Here is a 19,809-nt window from a genome sequence, read left to right as displayed (position 1 = left end):
AAGACACAAAAGAGAAATACTGATACAAAAAACTGAAGTGTTTAATTCTGGGGATACCAACAACTTACCAACTCATAGCAAAGGCAAATTATGCAAGCACACTGATATTTCCAAACAAAACAGTAAATACAACTACAAAAGTCATAATATTGTATCTTTCTACAAAGATGACATATTATCTGAATTTACATAATTCAATTAAGCCTCATATACATTTTGAACATTTGCAGATAATGAGGTGAAAAATACCCAAATTTCAAAATTCTATGTTCAGGTATTGACTTGCTTTCTGCCTAATAAAAATGTACTGGTAAAGATAGGTTTCAACAACCGAACCAGTATTAAACTTTTAAACTTTTGAAACTTTGGTCACATTGATACACATGCAAGAACTGATCAACAATATTTGGTATTAAAATTATTCTATGTACAAATTGGTACAATGCCAAAATCCTATACTGCTCATATAAATGTATTTGATCTAGAGTCTGAGCTGAGATAACTATAACAACTCTTTTACCACAGGACCTGAAATATAATCAACCATCCTATGACAATAAGTAATAACTTTTAGTGTATACAAAGAGTTGTGAATGATTTATATAGCAATGATGGCCATTAAACGTAAATATATGACCAGCTTTAGTATGCATGTCATTACATGATGTCTCCCACCTTAGCTGGCAATGGTATAGGTTGGCAGTAGTACGTACACATCAGCACATGCTAGAGTACAATTGGCATAATGCAATACGGTCACTATACAAAACAATAATTTTCAAGTTTATCAACAATACATTAACTACACCTGTAAAGTGTCATACCTGATGGCATGCCAGTAACTGTAAACACAAATCAAAGCATACTTTGTCTTTATAAGACTGGTAATAAATTCCAAGACATGTTTCTTAATACAAGATCCAACCTCTGTTTAAGCTTAAATTCTTGCCTGACTTAGCGAAGCAACAGCCAAGATCTCTCGCTTAGAGTTGGAATCAATGTTCTCAAACCGGTTCTCCTAGCATGTCTTGCCTCTGAGATGACTAACTTGAATGAATGGATCTGACTTCGTGTACTGGTAGACAGCATTCAGATGGGGTCCCTGGTCAGACAGCCACATTTCGGCCAATGGCGCCTTGAAACTGTCAGGATCAAACATGTAAGTCGAAAAAAATTCTTAAATTAAACATTCAACTCCGACTGACAAATGTCAGACAAGATTCGGATTAACAATGCAAGTCTAATTCCTCAACTGCAATCTAAGATATAGCAGGCAAGTCTACAACTGAGATAAAACTGTTTGGTGAGCTCATTGGTCTCATATTAGTGTCTTCAGGCAAGTCTGATACCAGTCTCAGAATGAGCTGAAAAATATAAAACTAGTCTCATACTCATCAGGCAAGTCTCTTAGTGGCTTTAAACACAACAGGCTATTTCAACTCATGTTTTGTTGTTGTTGTTGTTGGGTTTAACGCCATTTTTCAGCACATGATAGGCTATGCATGGCGGCCAGTATTAATGGTGGAGGAAGAATCCAGGAAAATCCTGGGAAAAACCACTGACCCACAAGAAGCTACTGGTAAGCTTTCTCACATACCCATGTTAGCCAAATCCTAGACTTGAACCTACGCAGACAGTGGTGAGATGGCAGTGATCCGTAACGGAGAGCGCTTTAGACCACTCGGCCACTCGGGGCCCCCTCATGTTTTGTAACATGGATACTGAAAGACCAGACCCAAATCAGGAACTTTTTCCATGTATTAGAAAAACTTGAAGCAAATGTTACCAAAACATCCTATCATTTGATATTTGAATTTTTTTGCTTTTTCTACACACATTTTGTTTGAATTCATGCATCAGTCACACTGAAGTCAGTACAGAAAAATACTGATTTTGTAGATTTCGAACTGCAATCATGTGTCATATGGATGATACAATAATGACAGCAACATTGGCATATAACAACAAATATATAACACAGGAAAATTACACTTTCAAAGTACAAGCTGCTGATATAACAATAACAGCAACAGTGGCATATAAAAAATTTATCACACAAGACAATTACACTTTCATAGGACATGCTGATACATGTACAATTAATTATCCTGGTATTCTTGTAATTAAAATGATTTAAAATATGGATACACTTCTTAAACAGCAGATGCTGCAGTGCTCTTCAATGCTACAGATTACACTTACTGTATTAATATTGTATATACTTGCATACAAGTCTGATTCAACTGCAAACTGCATAGATCCAATTGTACATCACATAAAATGCATCAGCAGAATTGGGTCTTTACAATTTGTTCGAGTAATCTGTAAAACAAACAACATAGACCCTGGTTTACCAGCACATTATTCAACTACTGACCAGGGTCTATGTTGCTTGCAGATGTGATTTATAAGCGAGTACATACGGTACATGCAAAGGAAATATTCATTACCATGGTATGTTATTTGTACAAAGAGGATACACTGTCATAATTTGGCAATTCATGTCACAAGTGAAGCAATTGCTATTGGCATACATGTTATTATGACACAATACAGGATAACTCATTTTATTGGTAAATGATACCAATGTGAATTTCTGGAAATTGAATCATATGGGCAATAGTAACTCTGAGCCAAGTCAAATAGGCATGCTAATAACTACTGGAAGACTGTCAGAGAAAGGGATACCGAGTACAGCACAATCACTGTTATAATGCAAAGTCTCCTGATATAATGTTTTAAAAAACTGAATTTCAGCTGTGAGCCTTTAAGTCTGATATAAAGACCATTCCATTTTTCAGGCAGAACGTACATGCTCATATGCTAAGACAAAATGTAAGCTTTATTTCCTACACATAATGGTTTCAATTAAAATAATTATAATTTGCATGCATGAACGTATCAACATCCTGCATATATGATGGTCTTTCTGTGGTATGTTTTGTCAGGCAAACATTTTATCAGCATCAATCACCAACTCTGATTTAAAAAAACCTGTAAAAGCATTTTAAAAAAGAGGCCTATGAAAAGCAGCCTTCTGTTAATGGAACTAGTATCTGTCAAAGCAATTTACAAGAACTTCCTTCAAAAAAGGCCTAAGAAAAAACTAAGATTTACTGAATAATTGTAATGAAATAACTTTACCCTGAGGCAACACTAGTTACATTTCTTAACTTATAACAAAGATGTTCAAGACAGAACTATGACCTCCTTTTATTTACTATACTTTTCTAAATAAATAACCTGGCATTTTAAGCATTATATTTGTTTATCAGACCTTAATGTCAACAAATTATACACTCTCCACAGACTGCACAGGGCGGTCTCCATTAATTAAAGATATTAATGGAATATCCATTCCATGATTAGGACACTTAGCTTTTCTTCTTGCTGATCAATTACCCAATTTATTTCTTTACTTGTTTATTTAGTTAATGAGTTGTTTGCAGATGAAAGCCTCTGTGTGTATGTTGGTCTCTTTCAACTGCTCCTTAATGCACACAGATTGGGAAGATATGGAAATGATTGGGAAGATATCAAAGTGACAAACAGGGCATTCTAAAATTTCATGCTGGATGAAATTACAAAGGTCAGGGTTCTCCTAAGGTGCTGAAGACTTTCAGTTTCAATTTTATTCAGTCTTCAAAATTATTCAAACTTAATGGTTTCTGCTTTGAAATAAAACATCATTATCATCTGTGTATTTTGTTCCAAACGGAAGTTTTCAGTGTAAAAGATGACCATGCTTGCCAGCCATTTCCAGTCCCTGGACTAGTTCATTTTCAGTGAAGGGAAGGGGTGTATGCACAACTATGCATACATGTACATAGAAGGATAATATGTTGTCTGCTTCTGATATTTACAATGTTGAATCAAGCAGAGGAAATAGAATGACAACTACAAATTTGCCTTTCACGTGGATTTAACAAGCAGTGTAATTTCTATGTTCATGTGTGCAAAGGGATATAACTCTAAACTCGCAACATTATGGTAATTTACAGAATTATCTGCCAGTTACCAAAAAGGATCACTCTGTCACTCTATTGTCTGAGGAAAGTAAACTAGCCCATAGTGTACAAATATGGTGCTGTGTTAGTATAGAAAGTCTCGTAAGCATGAAAGGCACATAGGATGCCAGTGTTAGGGTTAATCTGGTCACAATCAGGTTAGAAATTATAAATGAATGAATGAACTAACTTCTGTGTACTTTTTATCACATTAAAGATTTTTGTTACTGAAATTGGTCGGAGGGTACAAACAAACGGGGAGGTATATTCGGACTATAGGAGGAGTAGCCATAAATTTTCAAGATGGATGTCATGGTGGCCATACTGGATGTCTAATTTGAACCCTTCCCATCTAGAACCAACAGACATTGTAAGATGTCTTCTGGAGAAAACCCCATACCAAAATATGAAATTACATTCAGGAGAAGTAGCCATAACAAAATTTTCAAGATGGCTGCCAATGCCATTTGATTTAATGTCAGATCAGCACCATTTTCATTTTAGGACCCAGTAGATATCATAAACATTTTTTAATGAAGACTTCACGCTTATATGACCACACATTTAGGAGTAGCAATAACAAGATTTTCAAGATGCAGCTAAGATGGCCATTTTATGTGTACAAGTGCAACTATTTTCATTTAGGACCAATCAGACATTCAGGATGAATAGATGTTTTTGAGACGGTTCATGTATCATCTCTACTGGATGTCATATCTGCACCATTTTCTTCTAGGACCAGCTAAACATCATAAAATATATTTTAGTTAAACCTACATGTTGATATGACCATCCATTCTAGAGAAGTAGCAAAATTGTCAAGATGGCAGCTGTGGTAGCCATATTGGAAGTCTCAGTGGAACAATATTCCTCAAGACCCCATAAGACATCATATGAAGTCATTTTGTGAAAACCTCATGTCAGCATATCCTTCCATGCAGCTGAAGCAATATCAAGATTTTCAAAATGGCTGCCACAGTGTTCATATTGGATGCAATACCGGCACCATTTTCATTTTGAACCAACAGAACATCTTAAAAAATCATTCAGTGAAAATCCCATGCTGATGTGACTGTCCAGTCAGGAGCAGTGATTACATTTTCAATATGGCTGCTGTTGTGTCCATATAGGAAGTCTGGGCAACACCATTTTCATTTTGGACCAACATAATCCTGTGATGAATGTGTGTGTCATGGAAATCCCCATAGTAGTTTATGACAAGTAGTGATAAGAAACTTGTACTCAGATGCAAATCATTAAATATTCTGGTCTATGACCAGTAGAGCTGGTATAAAGCTCCAGCACATGTCACAGCCTTGTACACATGCCACAGCCTTGTACATATGCCACAACCTTGTACACATGTCACAGCCTTGTACACATGCTACATCCCTGTACACATGCCACAGCCTTGTACAGATGCCACAGCCTTGTACACATGCCACAACCTTGTACACATGTCACAGCCTTGTACACATGCCACAGCCTTGTACACATGCCACAGCCTTGCCTAAACCCAAGTGCTTCTCTCTGCACTGAGAACAATTTTATGTAACATTGTTATGACTTTGACAAAATAAGTGACTTGTGGATTCTATTTTGAAATGACATAACTATTAAAAAACTATCTGGGACATTATAACTTGAAAACAAAATTATCGGAATGTTTACTGAAAACCTCACCCACAACAATCATAAAATGAAATCAAACAAAAACGTACACTTGCAAAATTTAAGAGCAAAAATCTTAACTTGCATAAAATGTAGTTTCATACCCCATTTACAAATACTAGCAATAGTAAACAGATAATCAAAAAAAGAATAAACATAAAAATTAGTGCATACCAAAAGAAAAGTTATCATGCATTGATAATAAATAAAGTTGCCACTGACAGTGAGTTTAATTCCATTTCAGGAATATTGTTTAAGGAAATAAAATATAATTTGACAAATCATTACAAATTGTACAGTCTAAATGCAGCACTGCATCTCACAGCTTTTCAATTTTAATATCATCAAAAACCAATTTAAATAATTAGAAACTATTAATCCAAGGGAAATGCAAACATTGTTATTATTATGTTAAAAACCAGTTTCCTACCTTTTCTAATGAGGAAATTTTAACTTATAATATATATTCTAGCATCAAAGGAACCCACAATAACATAAACTACTAATGTTCTACTGATTCTAATCAATAATCCAGAACACACTGTTAATACCATTTTTACTTGCTTAGAAGATGAGTCCAACTGCACAGACCCAGATCTACCAATGCATAACAGTGCATTTTGTTATTAGTCGAACAAACAACACAGACCATGACCTACAGGGGCATTATTCTGCAGCAAAGCAGGATCTTTGTTGTTTGTAGTTTGACTTGATTTTTAGGCAAGTAAATACAATACTCTTTCACATAATCAATTAGTCACTGTTATAAAATATAAGCCAGGCCACAGCTTTATACTAATGTATTTATAAACAAAGATTATAAATGTTTTTAAAAAAACTCCCAAATATTTCTTATGTTTCCAAAATAGATTTCAAATGAGTAATTTGGTCAACACCTTAACACTACTACCTGCAAGATTGTTTTAGAAAAGATTAAGCACGTGAGTAAAACTGCCATTATTGCAGGGGTGGAAGTTTTAGATGTACCATGTATATTCGCTTATAGGTCGAGTCAAACTGAAATCAACAATGATCCACATAGTAGGAACATTTATAATACAATCTCAATGAAAATTACATTTTACTGAGGACACCATTTTAACAGAATAAATATGAAGGAATGAAGGGAGGATATGCCAAAAGGACAGCATAAATATGAAGGAATGAAGGGAGGATATGCCAATTCTTAATGTGGATCAGATTATAAATACTTGCTCATAATCAGTTAGTAAGGATATCCAAAACATTTATGCATTCTTTTCTGCGCCTTTCTTACCAATATAGGTTATTATGTTACTAAATGATATTATATTAAATAATATTACAAAAATTCTAAACTTTAGGAAATACATCATTAGATATGAGATTATACAATATCAGTACAAAAGAATATTTCCAAAATAAAAGCCACTGACTGAACTGTACATAAAGTAGGCTGCCTAGAGACATGTGAAAAAAGGTACCATTAAAGGCTTGGTGGTAACAAACTAACACTATTAACCAATCTGATTAAAAATGAGATCTCTGACATAAGAGGTTAGATCTTTTGGTTGCCTTGCTCTTGTCCAGACATTGTTGCAGGCTTGGACTGCATCTTGGACCATGGAGTCTCCTTCCACAGGAACCAAAGGTTACCTCCCCACACCAGCATATTCAGGAACCCAAAGATCTGAAGAAGAGAAACGTAGCACATATGTATGCTGCATAAGATACACATTTTAATATCATTGCATATTTTTAACATAACATCTGAAATTAAATTATTTCATAACACCCAAAAGGAACTATTTAGGGCTGCTCCATTTAAACATATATGGTACCCAGGGAAGGCAGTTTAAAAAAAAAATATGCTTGGGTATTTGATTTCAAATAGTTCATATTCAAATAAGAAGAAAATTCTAAATTGCATCCATGGGTGAGTACCCTACATTAAAATTGCCTTCCCTGGGTCCCATGTGTGTTTTACTGGAATAGCCCTTATGTATTCATGCAACCTTTTTTGCTTTCTACATTATCTTAAGAACGGATAAAATATAGTTCTGCAATTTATTTCATGAGATTCATAATTATGATTGAATTATAAGAAACGAACTTCATATTTTACAGGATACATAAAGTTGTGAAACTTGAAAATTTATCACACACTGTGTATGAATAGCCTGTGCTTCGCTATAGCAACTCATTCAGATGGAGTTTATGTAACTGATTTATTCAGCTTCATGACCTCATAAATCTCATGCCTATCCGAATCTGCAGAAACTTTTTTTTTTAAAAAGAAATTGGCACAACAAATAAATATAATCCAAAACCTTCACATTGAATCTATGATAAGAAAATAGTACAAATATTAACCGTTTTGGATAATCATGAACAGCAGAATCTGACCAGGTTATATTTTTGTTTCACTGCAAGCATTACTTGGTAACTAGATATAATGTAATCTTTTATACATAATAAAAGATTATTTAATCCAAGATCATTAATATACAAAACAACAGTAAAACAAAAAGAGTCTGCAGTTTTTTGTTTTCATTGAAACTAGCTGTATGCACTATTATCACATGTATAAAAAAACGTAATATTCACAGTCTTAAATATATGTATTTAGGTTAACTTTATAATATTTTGAAAGCAGAGAAATATGCATAATTTAATTTAATGCTGTCTTGTAATGTATATGTGAACTTGATTTGTAAAAGGCACCAGGAATAGATCACAGAGACGAAGAAAAAAAAAAACATCATCATACTGGCCTGTCCCATATTAGCAAAGAACATTGTATACCTTACTTATATAGCAGGGATCGCCCTCAGCTTTGCCAATGTCAAAAATTGCGATTTTTTCCCCTTATTGGTAGCAGAATATACCATCTTGGTGACAACCTTTTTGGCTGTTTAATTTGTACATACAATCATGGATTTGGAGTGGAGACATTCAAAAGAACCAGGAAAGGAAGCCACAAATTTGGATACACAATGCACTGGAACCTATGTTACATAAACAAATCCTTTGTTTGTAATGACAAACCCATCTTTACAGTGCACTGATACATCATAATCCGCTTACATCACATCTGGCCTGAGTACTTTATGCTGTGATACACTCAGTCATGCTACCGGACTGTACCTACCATCAACCGACCTCTGAAGACGTGAACAGAAACAGCTACAATTACTTGAACAATGGCGAATCCTACTGGTTTTTTAAAAAATGTACCAATAAAATAGTTTTGCTGAAACTTCAAAGAAAAATGATTACCTCTGAAGTACTGATTGCTGTATATAAATACAAAGCAAATTGAAAAAATCTCAATCAGAATTATATACTGTCAACAGTGCAACTTTATCATGGGTAAACGTAAGTTAGACGTTGCATGTTCATCATCTCATCCTAAAAGAGGAAGTTAACAAAATTAACAGCATTTGGATTTAGTGCAAATTTATCAGACGACAGTCACTGAACTTGATGTTATACCCGACAGTCCAACATCATCTACATGTAGTGATGGTAGTAATGATTCAAGTGCAATACCACATCATGATGAATGGGTAAAAAGTTCCCAAAAATTTCTTGTCGGCTGGAAACTTCGGCGTCCGTGGCTGAGATGTGATACAAAGTTAAAGCAGATCTTCTCTGATACATGTATCAAGGCATAAGTCATCAATTGATTAACAACTGGTTGTGATATTTTGAAGAAGGAGTGTGTCACCAAACATGATAAGTAATATGTTATTTTTGCTCATTGATCTTTTACTTTTGCCATCAATCCCATGTTACAAATCCAGGGACTTAAACTATGCAGCAAGAAATAGCAAAACAAACAAGTTCTGTATAATTGAACATAATTTATTTCTCAAAATACTGGAGTGAAAGAATTAAATTAACTTACTGCATGATGAATAAATTCTTATTTCCTAAAAGTCCTTTCAATTCCAATAGTTCCAAGAAATCCGAATACATTCCAAAGAAAAATGCCCCTTCCGCGTTAAGTTTCTGCGCTGAAGTTTCAAATGTACAGAAAGAATTCCAAAGAATGAAATAGCCATTGAATAAATTTAGTAATACCATATAGTTAATCTACCATGTCATGCAAAAAGTAAATCTTTTCAAACACCAAGTTGGGAGATTGAATCCGAAAACATGCAGATGGGGAAAACCATTGGGAAGTTTCTTTGTGGCATATTTAAGCATCGTTTTCACTAAATATTCACCAATTTTTCAAGTCCAATACACGTGAAATTCTCAAAGGACATGCCGTTTCTCACTGTGGAGTGCTTTATTCCCCCCACCACCACATGCTCCCATTTCATATTCTGGTCAGCTATGCCCAAACTGCGCAATAGCTAAAGGTCAGATTCAAGCCTCTTCAACATACTTCAAAGAAACCGCATGTTTTACAGTGAGTGAAAGCACTAGCAATTGACTAACAAATAAACGCTATTTTTTGTTATAACTAACACTGCCTAAAACAGGTATGAATTTATGTTAACAGTTCAAATGTGGTCTCAAGCTACTGTACATGTGATAACTATTTCACACATTTTATATCCCACCTTATTTCCTTATTGTTAACTCATATATGCAAACAGCACTGCTTACTAAGTAAGATATTTATTCCAAATTAGTTTTTTGGGGGCAAATATGCTCTGTGATGTTTCCTCATTCCTTCTTTTAATTTAATGCTGGTAATTAATGTGTATATATATGGTACGTTACTGTCAGGTGTTGGCTCATAAAAGTTTCATTGGTGGGAATGGAGATCTTAGTTAGTTTGTTGAGAAAAAATCTACAATGTTCAATTAATTATTCTTGGGATTTAGGAAGCAATTCACTATAAGCAAAGCATGTCAAGTATGGCAAAAATAAATTTCAGAACTCTTGGTTGATGGAGATGTACTTTGTGAGACTAGCCATAAAAAGGGGGGCAGCATTTATTTCCGGAATGCATGAAATTGATGGTTGCATTATAACTCACTATCTTACATTGCAAAGTATGAGCATAGGGTTTAGGTATTAAAATGTCATTAACTAAAGTTCCTTACAAAACTATTATTTGGAAAATAATATACATAATATAGATTTGCTAAATACTAGATGTTTCTGTTACAAAAATGAGAGAGAAACTGTAGATGTCATGAAAGTAGAAACTTTATATTTTATAATACACTTATTTCAAGTGACAACATCCATACCTATGCACTAATGGTGATGCAGGATGCAAAGACCATGGAAGCAGTGCAAATTTTGTAATATTAAAGCTGCATTGCTTTTTGTCTATAAAGTAATAACTATCCCATCTTTTTCAATTTAAATTGCCCATTATATTAATAGACTTGCAAAAATATTCACTACTTGTTCTGGCGACAATTTTTGAAACATGGCAACAAAATATTGAGGTTGGCGATTTTGTGGGCAACATCTTTTTAAAAGCTAGGACCATCTCTGTATAAGTATTAAAACTTTCATCCACTAATTTAAGGTAGATAAATTAATTTTAATTCATAAAAATGGATCTATGATTGATCTTAATAATTTTATAATCATCTCAGTTTTACCTATCCTTTCCAAATAGAAAAACAATTGAATGAACATCTTTGCTAGTCAAAGGTTGTCAATTCACTTCGTTTCATATCAACCCTTGGCATATGTAGCAAACAGTATATACTGCTTCACTATCTGAATGGATGCACCTGAAAGAAACTTCCAATCTGACTGCTCCTTCTATTACCTTGTGTGTAGGAAAAAAGTTGGGAGTAATCATCAGAGTTTCCATCAATGATACATTTCATATATCTGTTTCTCCAATATACGATTACCACACATTTGTTTTCTTTATTAAGTCAAGGCATGTGGACAGTAAGGAAATCGTCATACTGGATGTCTAACGTGTAACTATATCCCTCACTGGTAAGCTGCTTTACTTTGCTATGGTGGTAACTCTCTCAGTTGCAAGAGAATTTTGCAGTTTCAGGAAACCACATATGTCAAAGGTCAGTGGGGAATGAAGAGGGCCTGATGACCCTCAACTAACATAGATTATATTGTCTAATGTATTTATTCATGTAACAACAACCTTTTCCAACAAAATCAAAAATGATTTAGGATATGCAGTGTAGATAAGTGGTTGAAAAAACTGATGAAAATAAGCTTGTAGGAGCTGGCTTAGTATGTTTTAAAAAGCAATTGACTGATTAATGAACTTTACAATTCTTCAAGATAAAACTCAAAATTTATAAATGCAGAGTGGCAACTATGAACTGATTTTCACTGCATCTTCCACAGATGTACCAAAAGGTTTCAGAAAAAGGAGTGTTCTCAAATAAACAACCTGAACAATATTTCATTACTAAGTCCTCTCCTATTTCTGTGGATTTCTGTCAAGGTTTACATTTTAACTGTATTGACAAGAACGAAGTGAACGGCACATTATATGCCTACCCTGTGTCTAACTTTTTTTATCCAGAAGCCCTATCAGACAATCCTGTTGTGTAGAACTAGAAATTCATTTAGTCAATGGTGTATCATGTTTAGAAAATGTGGTGATATTGGTCAATCTGGCTTCACAGGACAAGGTTTTCATATAAAGTTTTCAAAGTTAAATACCATTTTAAAAAGTATAAAATTGAAAGTAAGCAAAAACAATATGCTTTAAAAAATTTTAACTTACTTTCAATGCAGTCTGTCTCACCTTTCCTAGATAGAATGTAGGCCAAGAAACTGAGTCCGTCAGGAAAATGTCTGATTTGTACATTGATATTGAGATTGCTGCACCAATGTAGAGGAGGTAGGTGACCACTGCAGACTTTTCAGACATAATGAGGACCGTTTTGCCAGAGTCGATCCTTCCAGAAGTGAAAGGCATTGACAACAGCCTTCACTTCTTATAGGTTGATGTGTGGAGGCCACTCCCTTGGCTCTCACTTGCCACTGACAGTAGTGAAGTCGGCAACAGGTGGGCACCCCAACTGTACATAATGGCGCCAGTACATACAGGTGTTTCCACTTGGGACTTCTCTAATGGGATCCTGAGTTGCCACACTGACGCAGGAATGATCATATCTTGGATATGATCATGACTATCTGATAACAGGGACTTGAAAAGGGATGCCATTGTGCTAGCAATGTCATCTGTAAGGGGTGCATAAAATAACGGCTGAGCAGAATCAAGCCAGCTGCCGCATTAAATAACCCGAGGAGTTGCAAGAACTCTCTCACTGGATTCCAAGTCCTGTTGGACACAGAATCAAAATGAGTTTGACGATCCTGATTATGCGAACATGTAGAAGCCATATCAGATTCAGGTAGGTGATAAACCCCATACCCAGGTGATAAACCCCATACCCAGGTGGACAAAAAGCGGGGAAGGACATAAGTCAGACTTTTCAAGTTCAAAGGCCTAGATCTTACAACAGGAGAGGATTGTTTCTGCCTTAAAGTAGAATAGAACATGTGTTTGTGAAGGATGTTGCCTAGGTATGCTGCCATCATTGCAGATGATGTTGCTCAGAACTTGGAGACAATGCAATCAATAACTCTGGTAAAAACCCAAGGGCTGACGTTGAGGCCAAAAGGTAGGACTTTGAACCAATAAAATGTGTTGCCATAAGCAAAATGGAGAACTTTCCATGTTGAAGGGTGGATAGGGACGTGAAACTATGCATCTTTGAGATTGAGACTTACATCATCTCAACCTGTCAGATGGAGAGATGGCTGGACCTTGCCGTCTCCATCTTGAATTTCTGTGGTGAAATGAATTGGCTGAGGCGACTCAGGTTGATGATTGACCTTAACATGTCATTCGCTTTCCAAACAAAAAACAGCCTTGAATAAAACCTGGAGATTGTGGTCTCTACGCATTCTCCACCACCTGTTTTTCAATGAGTAACTGTATCTTCTGTTGTAGAAAGGCATCTCTCTCCTGATCTGAAGGTATGTCAGTAAAAAGAGGAGAGGAGGAAAGGGGAGGGTAGGATAAATTAAATCCGAAGCCTCTCTGAAATGAACTTGAGGGGCTCCATCAAAAAGAACTGGAACATCCAATTGGTCTGAGGGAATAGGGAGATCCAGAGAGCCTGAAATTGAAGGAGGTGGTTGCCCACAAGTAGGCTGTCTGCTGGTGGTGGGAAGGGTAAGTCAATGTCTAGAGTTAGGAGGTTTGAAGGTGGATAAACTTGATTTCTTGCCACTCCTGTATGGTTGCCCCATAGCGTGGTTAGACTGTTGTCTCCTGGCATTGGGCTTGGATCTATATTGCACATTTGACTGAAAAGATCACTTGTCCCTGATCCACTAATTGTCTCTAGAGAGTGGTGGGGGATGATCGTTTCAAAACGCATGTATGGCTTGAGTAGAGAGTTGGAGGGGAAGTACCTGAGCTGCCTGCCTCTGAACTTGTTCAGTTTTTCCTCCAAAAGGTTGTTGTTGTGGGGTTTAACGCCATTTTTCAGCACACGATAGGCTATGCATGGCGGCCAGTATTAATGGTGGAGGAAGAACCTGGGAAAACCCCAGGAAGAACCACCGACCCACGAGAAGCTACTCGCAAGCTTTCTCACATACCCACATTGGCCAAATCCTAGACTCGAACTGACGCAGACAGAGGTGAGACCTCCAAAAGCTAACAGTGACCCAAACAGGGTCACCTGTAAAGCCAGAGTATGATGTGGCTGGAGTGACATGGACTGCAGACACGAGGAACGTAACATCAGGTCAAAGTTGGCAGAAGCAGTTAACACATTGGCCTTTAAGTCTAACATTAAAAGATGTAATGACTATGTTCCAGACTAGCTTTGATGTGGCATGGAACACATTTGTCCACTTTAAAAACAGTGGAGTGGACATCTAACCTGCTGCTAGATTTTTTTAATTCTTTCTTTTTTGTTCAAGGGCTTGGAGATCAGTACTGAATACATCTGAGTTTTGTACCAGTGAGCTGAGAATGTTGTTGGCACTTGGTTTCCTGACAAGAAATACTTATAATTCCCCAAGTCAGCAATACTACCTGACACACAGTCACTATCTTCTTCCTTGCCTATTGGGGAAGGAGTCAAAATGACTGCATCTCTTCCTCCAGGTCGAAATGTACCGATGCTTAACTTTATAGTTTTGAGTAGCAGGAAGCGGTGGAGTGGCTTGTGAAGTTAACACCAATGAGGCAAAATTCAGTCCACAGAATGGTTGGATCTAGGTACAGCTGATTTTTAGGAGCTTCATCGCACTCAACGTGTGTGGAGTCCTGGCATGGTTCCATTTGCAGATCTGGATAAGCCATATCATATGGCACTGATGACTTAATTCCATCCTTTTTGAAAATGTCACTCACTCTCCCATGTGGATAGGTAGTGAACATTTGGAAGTTGGTTGGTTTGCCTAGCATGTGGTTGGCCAGGATGGTGGTGGTATAGAATATGGTCCTGACCATATATTACACACACTCTGCATGTCATAGACAATATACACTTAGTGTATACAAACAGAATTCATGGCCGACTTCCTTTGCTCTGAACGTTTGCATTTCATGTATTTGGTTGACATTTCTACTGAAACAAGAGAAAACAAATTAGTAATTCAGAATGTCAATAATTCGCTAATATATCCCCTGTTATTAATGGAGTAATTGAAATAGTGTCATGTTTTGTATGCCTTCTGGATTATGCTTTGAACTTATGTATTGCATATAGTTTATTTCTACTAAAATTACACAAGAAAAGAAAACAAAGCATACATTAGCAATTCAGCATTTACCTAATTTGCTACACAATCTCCATTACTAACTGAGTAAGCAAAATGAGTGTCGCACAATTTGTAAATGACAAAATGAGGTCCACGACAGCTTGCTGTAAAGCGGTTTTAAATAGGTAAATACATAAAGATTACAAGTCACCAAAATTTGGCAGAAATTGTAAAAATAATGTATACAACCTGCAGAAGAATGATTGTCCAACACAATAAATCCAAAATTAAGGTTAGATGTCCAATTTGGACACTACAATGGCTTGGATTGTTGGAGGTCAAATGTACCATGTTATCAGCACAGAAGTGAAGCTAAAAACTAGCAACACCTGGTGGTTGCAAAGGGAGATGATGGGCAAGAGTTATTGCCCTCTGTCTGTATGAGATCGACAGAAAAAGATGATTTTCATCCTTTACTAGGGTTGGATTAACCAGGTAGCACACTAATTCTCCTAACATAATGTGATTTAATATCACATAGCTACAACCTCAACAGAAACCTCATGATCATCTATTTATTGCATTGTTGCCCAAAAATCTTGTCTGGAAAAAACTTATCTCTATTATGTTCTGATGGACCTGACATGTTCAATGCTAGTCAGATGTGAGCTAGGTAAACTAGGCTGCATCATTTCCTTCCTTGCAAATAAAGAATATTTACATGATAATTTGCTGGATTTTTCTTTTACATATAAAGAAGACTGGTTGCACAAGTATGTTTTTTAGTGCTCTGGCAGTTGGAGAAAAGTACCTTTCCCAAGGACACACCACAGTAGCCCTACGAGGCTGATCAGATGAGATTCAAGTCTGCACCCTTTCAGTTGCAAATCTGACAAGCTGATCACTGTGCTACAATGGCTCTGAAATTAAAAAGTCCCTAGAAGGAACTCATACTCTGCTGGGTAAAAAGAATTTCCAGGAATTCAAGATAAGACAATTTCTTCCTTTTAACTGTTAATGAAACCACCTCTGATATTCTTCAATGATATCAATATCATCGTGGTGTAATTAATGGATGTCAGCATGGCACCATTTTCATTTTGAATAAATAAAATATCATTAAAGTCTTTTGGTTAAATTCCATATCATAATAATCATCTATTCAGGGAATGCAGTGACAACATTATTTTTAAGACAGCTGTCATGGCAACCATATTTTCATTTCAGACCAACCTGGCATCATAAAAAGTCCACTGGTGAAAATCCCATGTTAATATGATCCTTCACTCAGAGGTAGTAGTGAAAAGATTTTCAAGACGGCTACCAAAGTGGCCATATTGGCCTTCAGATTAGCAACCATTTTCATTTAAGACCTACTAGACATCATAAGCAGTCTTTTAGTGAAAACCCCATGTTTACATGACCATTCAAAAGTAGCAATAACAAGATTTTCAAGATGGCTACTGTGGTGGCCATATTGGATGTCCAAGCAGCACCATTTTCATTCAGAACTAGACAATGCACGTTAGGTTTCATGGACATCCTCCTAGTAACTTATGAATAGCGATAACAAACTTGTGCCGACAGATGGACGGACCATGGAAAAAGTTTATGGACTAAGAGCATCACTATAATGGTACAATGTCTTGTTTTATTTTCCTGGAATTAAGGGGAAAATGTTAACTTCTCAAATAAATGAGATTATACTTTCTAGAACTTCCTACTGCAAATCACTGATCTCAAGCATGGTATATCATTAAACTTACAATAGACACATTCAAGCTTGCAAAGTTTGGAACAACAGTCTCTTGGGAAGTGAGTGTGGTCCCAGCACAAAATTTTTCCATTCTATCAAAAACCCCACAGCTCTTTAGATCAGTGTAGTACTTGACATCAGAAACACCCTGTGCCCAAGCCGATGAGGAAATTAGCCACAAGAGAACTATGATTACAGATACAATAAAATCCTGAAAAAGAAAAAAAATACAGAGTTTTAAACACAATCTTCTTTTTCATTTACACAGCATTGCATCTATGTTTTTTTTCTTCTTCTAAATTTCGGCCCTATGGCCCATTACCTCTAGGAAAAGAAGGTAGCCAGCCAAGTACGGTGTGGAGGGGATGGGACATAGTTTATCTGAAGAAAATTAAGACTATTTAGAAAACAGGAGTCTACTGAATGGACTGAAGCTCTACTGCCAAAATGAATTCCCATTTATCCAATATAAGACAATTTCTTCTTTTTAATTGCTGCACATTGAAACCATCTGACATATTTGCATTAAAATATTGTATTTCCAACATGGTCATAATGTGGCCATAACATAACAATTGGCAGAATTTTCCTTCAGGACTAGCTATACATATTTGTGTCTTTTGGTGAAAACTCCACTTTGACATTACCCTCCTTTTAGAAATAGCAATAATAAGATATTCAAGATGGTCATGGTAGCAGCCATACTGGATGTTTCAGTTAGAGCCAACTAGATGAAAACCCCATTTCCATATAAGCATCCAATTAGGAGTAGAGATAAGATTTTTTTTAAGATGGCCACCATGGTGGTCACACTGGGTTTCAAACTAGGATAATTTTCATTTAGGATCAACCATAAGTCTTCTGGTGAAAACCTCATGCCTGATATGACTATCCATCCAAGAAGAGAACAAATAACAGAATTTCAAGATGGCAACCATGGTGGCTATATTCAATTTTAGATCAGCATCATTTTCATTTAGGACCCAATCTGTCTTAAATTTCATAGCAATCCTTTCAGTAGTTTAGGAGTAGCTGTAACAAAACTTCTGCTAATGGATGGACAGGTGATGGATGATTGACAATATGCAAGCCCATAAGCTCTTCTGGTTTATGTCTGGTAGAACCAAACAAGAGTTCCCTGATAGGACTGACACTCTACTGGATTAAAAGAATTTCCATGAATTTAAAATAAAATTTAAAATAAGACCATTTCTTATTTTAAGCTGCTGAGTGCTAAAACCATCCTTGAGTGATAAGGTTTTCAACAGAGAAGCTGTGGCAACCATATTGGATGTAAAGTCTGCATCATTTAACATTTAGGACCAACTACACATCATAAGAAATCTAGTGAAAATCCCATGCTGACAGGACTTCCCATTCAGGAGTAGTAGCAGTTTTCAAGATGGCTGCCACACTGGACATCAGATGAACATAATTTGCATATAGTTGTTTTGGGATTAACACCATTTTTTCAGCACATAATAGCTATATATATACATGGTGGTGAGTATAAATGGTGGAGGAAGAATCCAGGAAAACCAAGGAAAGAACCACTCACCGATGGGAAATCACTGGCAAGCTTTCTTACATAAGCACAGCCCAAGACTCAAACAGTCAGAAGTGAAATGGCAGTGCATTATTTTCATTTAGGACCAACTTGACACTATAAGAATGTTTGAACAAAAAACTCATCTTGATGTGACCATCCTGTCAGGAGTAGTCATAACAACAGTCAAAAGATAACAGCTGTGACAGCCATACTGGATATGTGAGTAGTACCATTCTAACTTAGGACCAACCAGATATCACAAGTCCTCTGATAAAAAACCCATGTCAATATGACTGTAATGATAACAAGAGTTTCAGGATGGTCACTGTGGTGGCTATATTGGACTTCAGATTGGTACCATTTTCATTTAGGATCAACCAGATGTCATACAGAAGTCTTTGAATGAAATCCCCATGCTGATAAGACCATCCATTCAAAAGGAGTTGCAATAATAAGATTTTCAAGATGGCCATTATATCAGACATTAATTTGGCACCATTTTCATTTAGGACAAACTAGACAACATAAGTGTCCTGGCAAAAATCACGTCAGAATGATTTTCTGTTTATAAGTAGTAATAACAAGATTTTCTAGACGGCTGCCATGGTGACCATATTGGCCATTAAATAGGCACCATTTTCATTTGGGACCAACAGGACATTAAAATGTCTTTTAGTGAAAACCCCATGATGATATGACCATCAATTCAGAAGCAGTAATGAGAACAAGGGAGGCACCATTTTCATGTGTGTGTATTTGTGTTTTTATGGCTATCCTCCATGAAAATTTAGGGAAAAAAACAATAACAAACCTGTCCGAAAGGACATATGGATGTTGACTGACAATCCCTTTAGCTCTTCTGGTCTATGAATAGTGGAGGTAAAAATCAAATAGTGAAACCAAGTTTAAATGTCATCTGTATTACACAATGATCTGTTTTAAAAGCCAACATTTCATGATCCCTTGCATAGAATAACTGAGGGAATCAACCTCTATTAAACAGACTCTATTTTTGATCCCTTGCACAGAATTACTTTATGAATCAACCTCTATTAAACAGACTCTTGTTTTGATCCCTTGCATAGAATTACTTTATGAATCAACCTCTATTAAACAGACTCTTGTTTTGATCCCTTGCATAGAATTACTTTATG

The 19,809-nt window shown here is 36.0% G+C and overlaps 1 protein-coding gene across 1 annotated transcript in view; it reads right to left on the bottom strand.

Moving 5' to 3' along the window:
• Positions 1–17: 17 nt before the first annotated feature.
• Positions 18–19,809, bottom strand: part of LOC149787454 (synaptophysin-like) — a 70,410-nt gene continuing 50,618 nt past the window's right edge. The window contains exons 5-6 of the mRNA XM_089973624.1: positions 17,117–17,317; positions 18–7,347 (exon numbers count right to left, since the gene is read on the bottom strand). Of these exons, the coding sequence (XP_089829750.1) occupies positions 7,216–7,347; positions 17,117–17,317 (333 nt within the window). The 3' untranslated portion in view covers positions 18–7,215. The remainder of the gene's footprint in view (positions 7,348–17,116; positions 17,318–19,809) is intronic.

This window comes from Sinohyriopsis cumingii, chromosome 11, assembly GCF_028554795.1.
Source record: "Sinohyriopsis cumingii isolate HCF-2022 chromosome 11, ASM2855479v2, whole genome shotgun sequence".
Taxonomy (NCBI): Eukaryota; Metazoa; Mollusca; class Bivalvia; order Unionida; family Unionidae; genus Sinohyriopsis; species Sinohyriopsis cumingii.
This window is presented reverse-complemented; position numbering and strand designations above follow the sequence as displayed.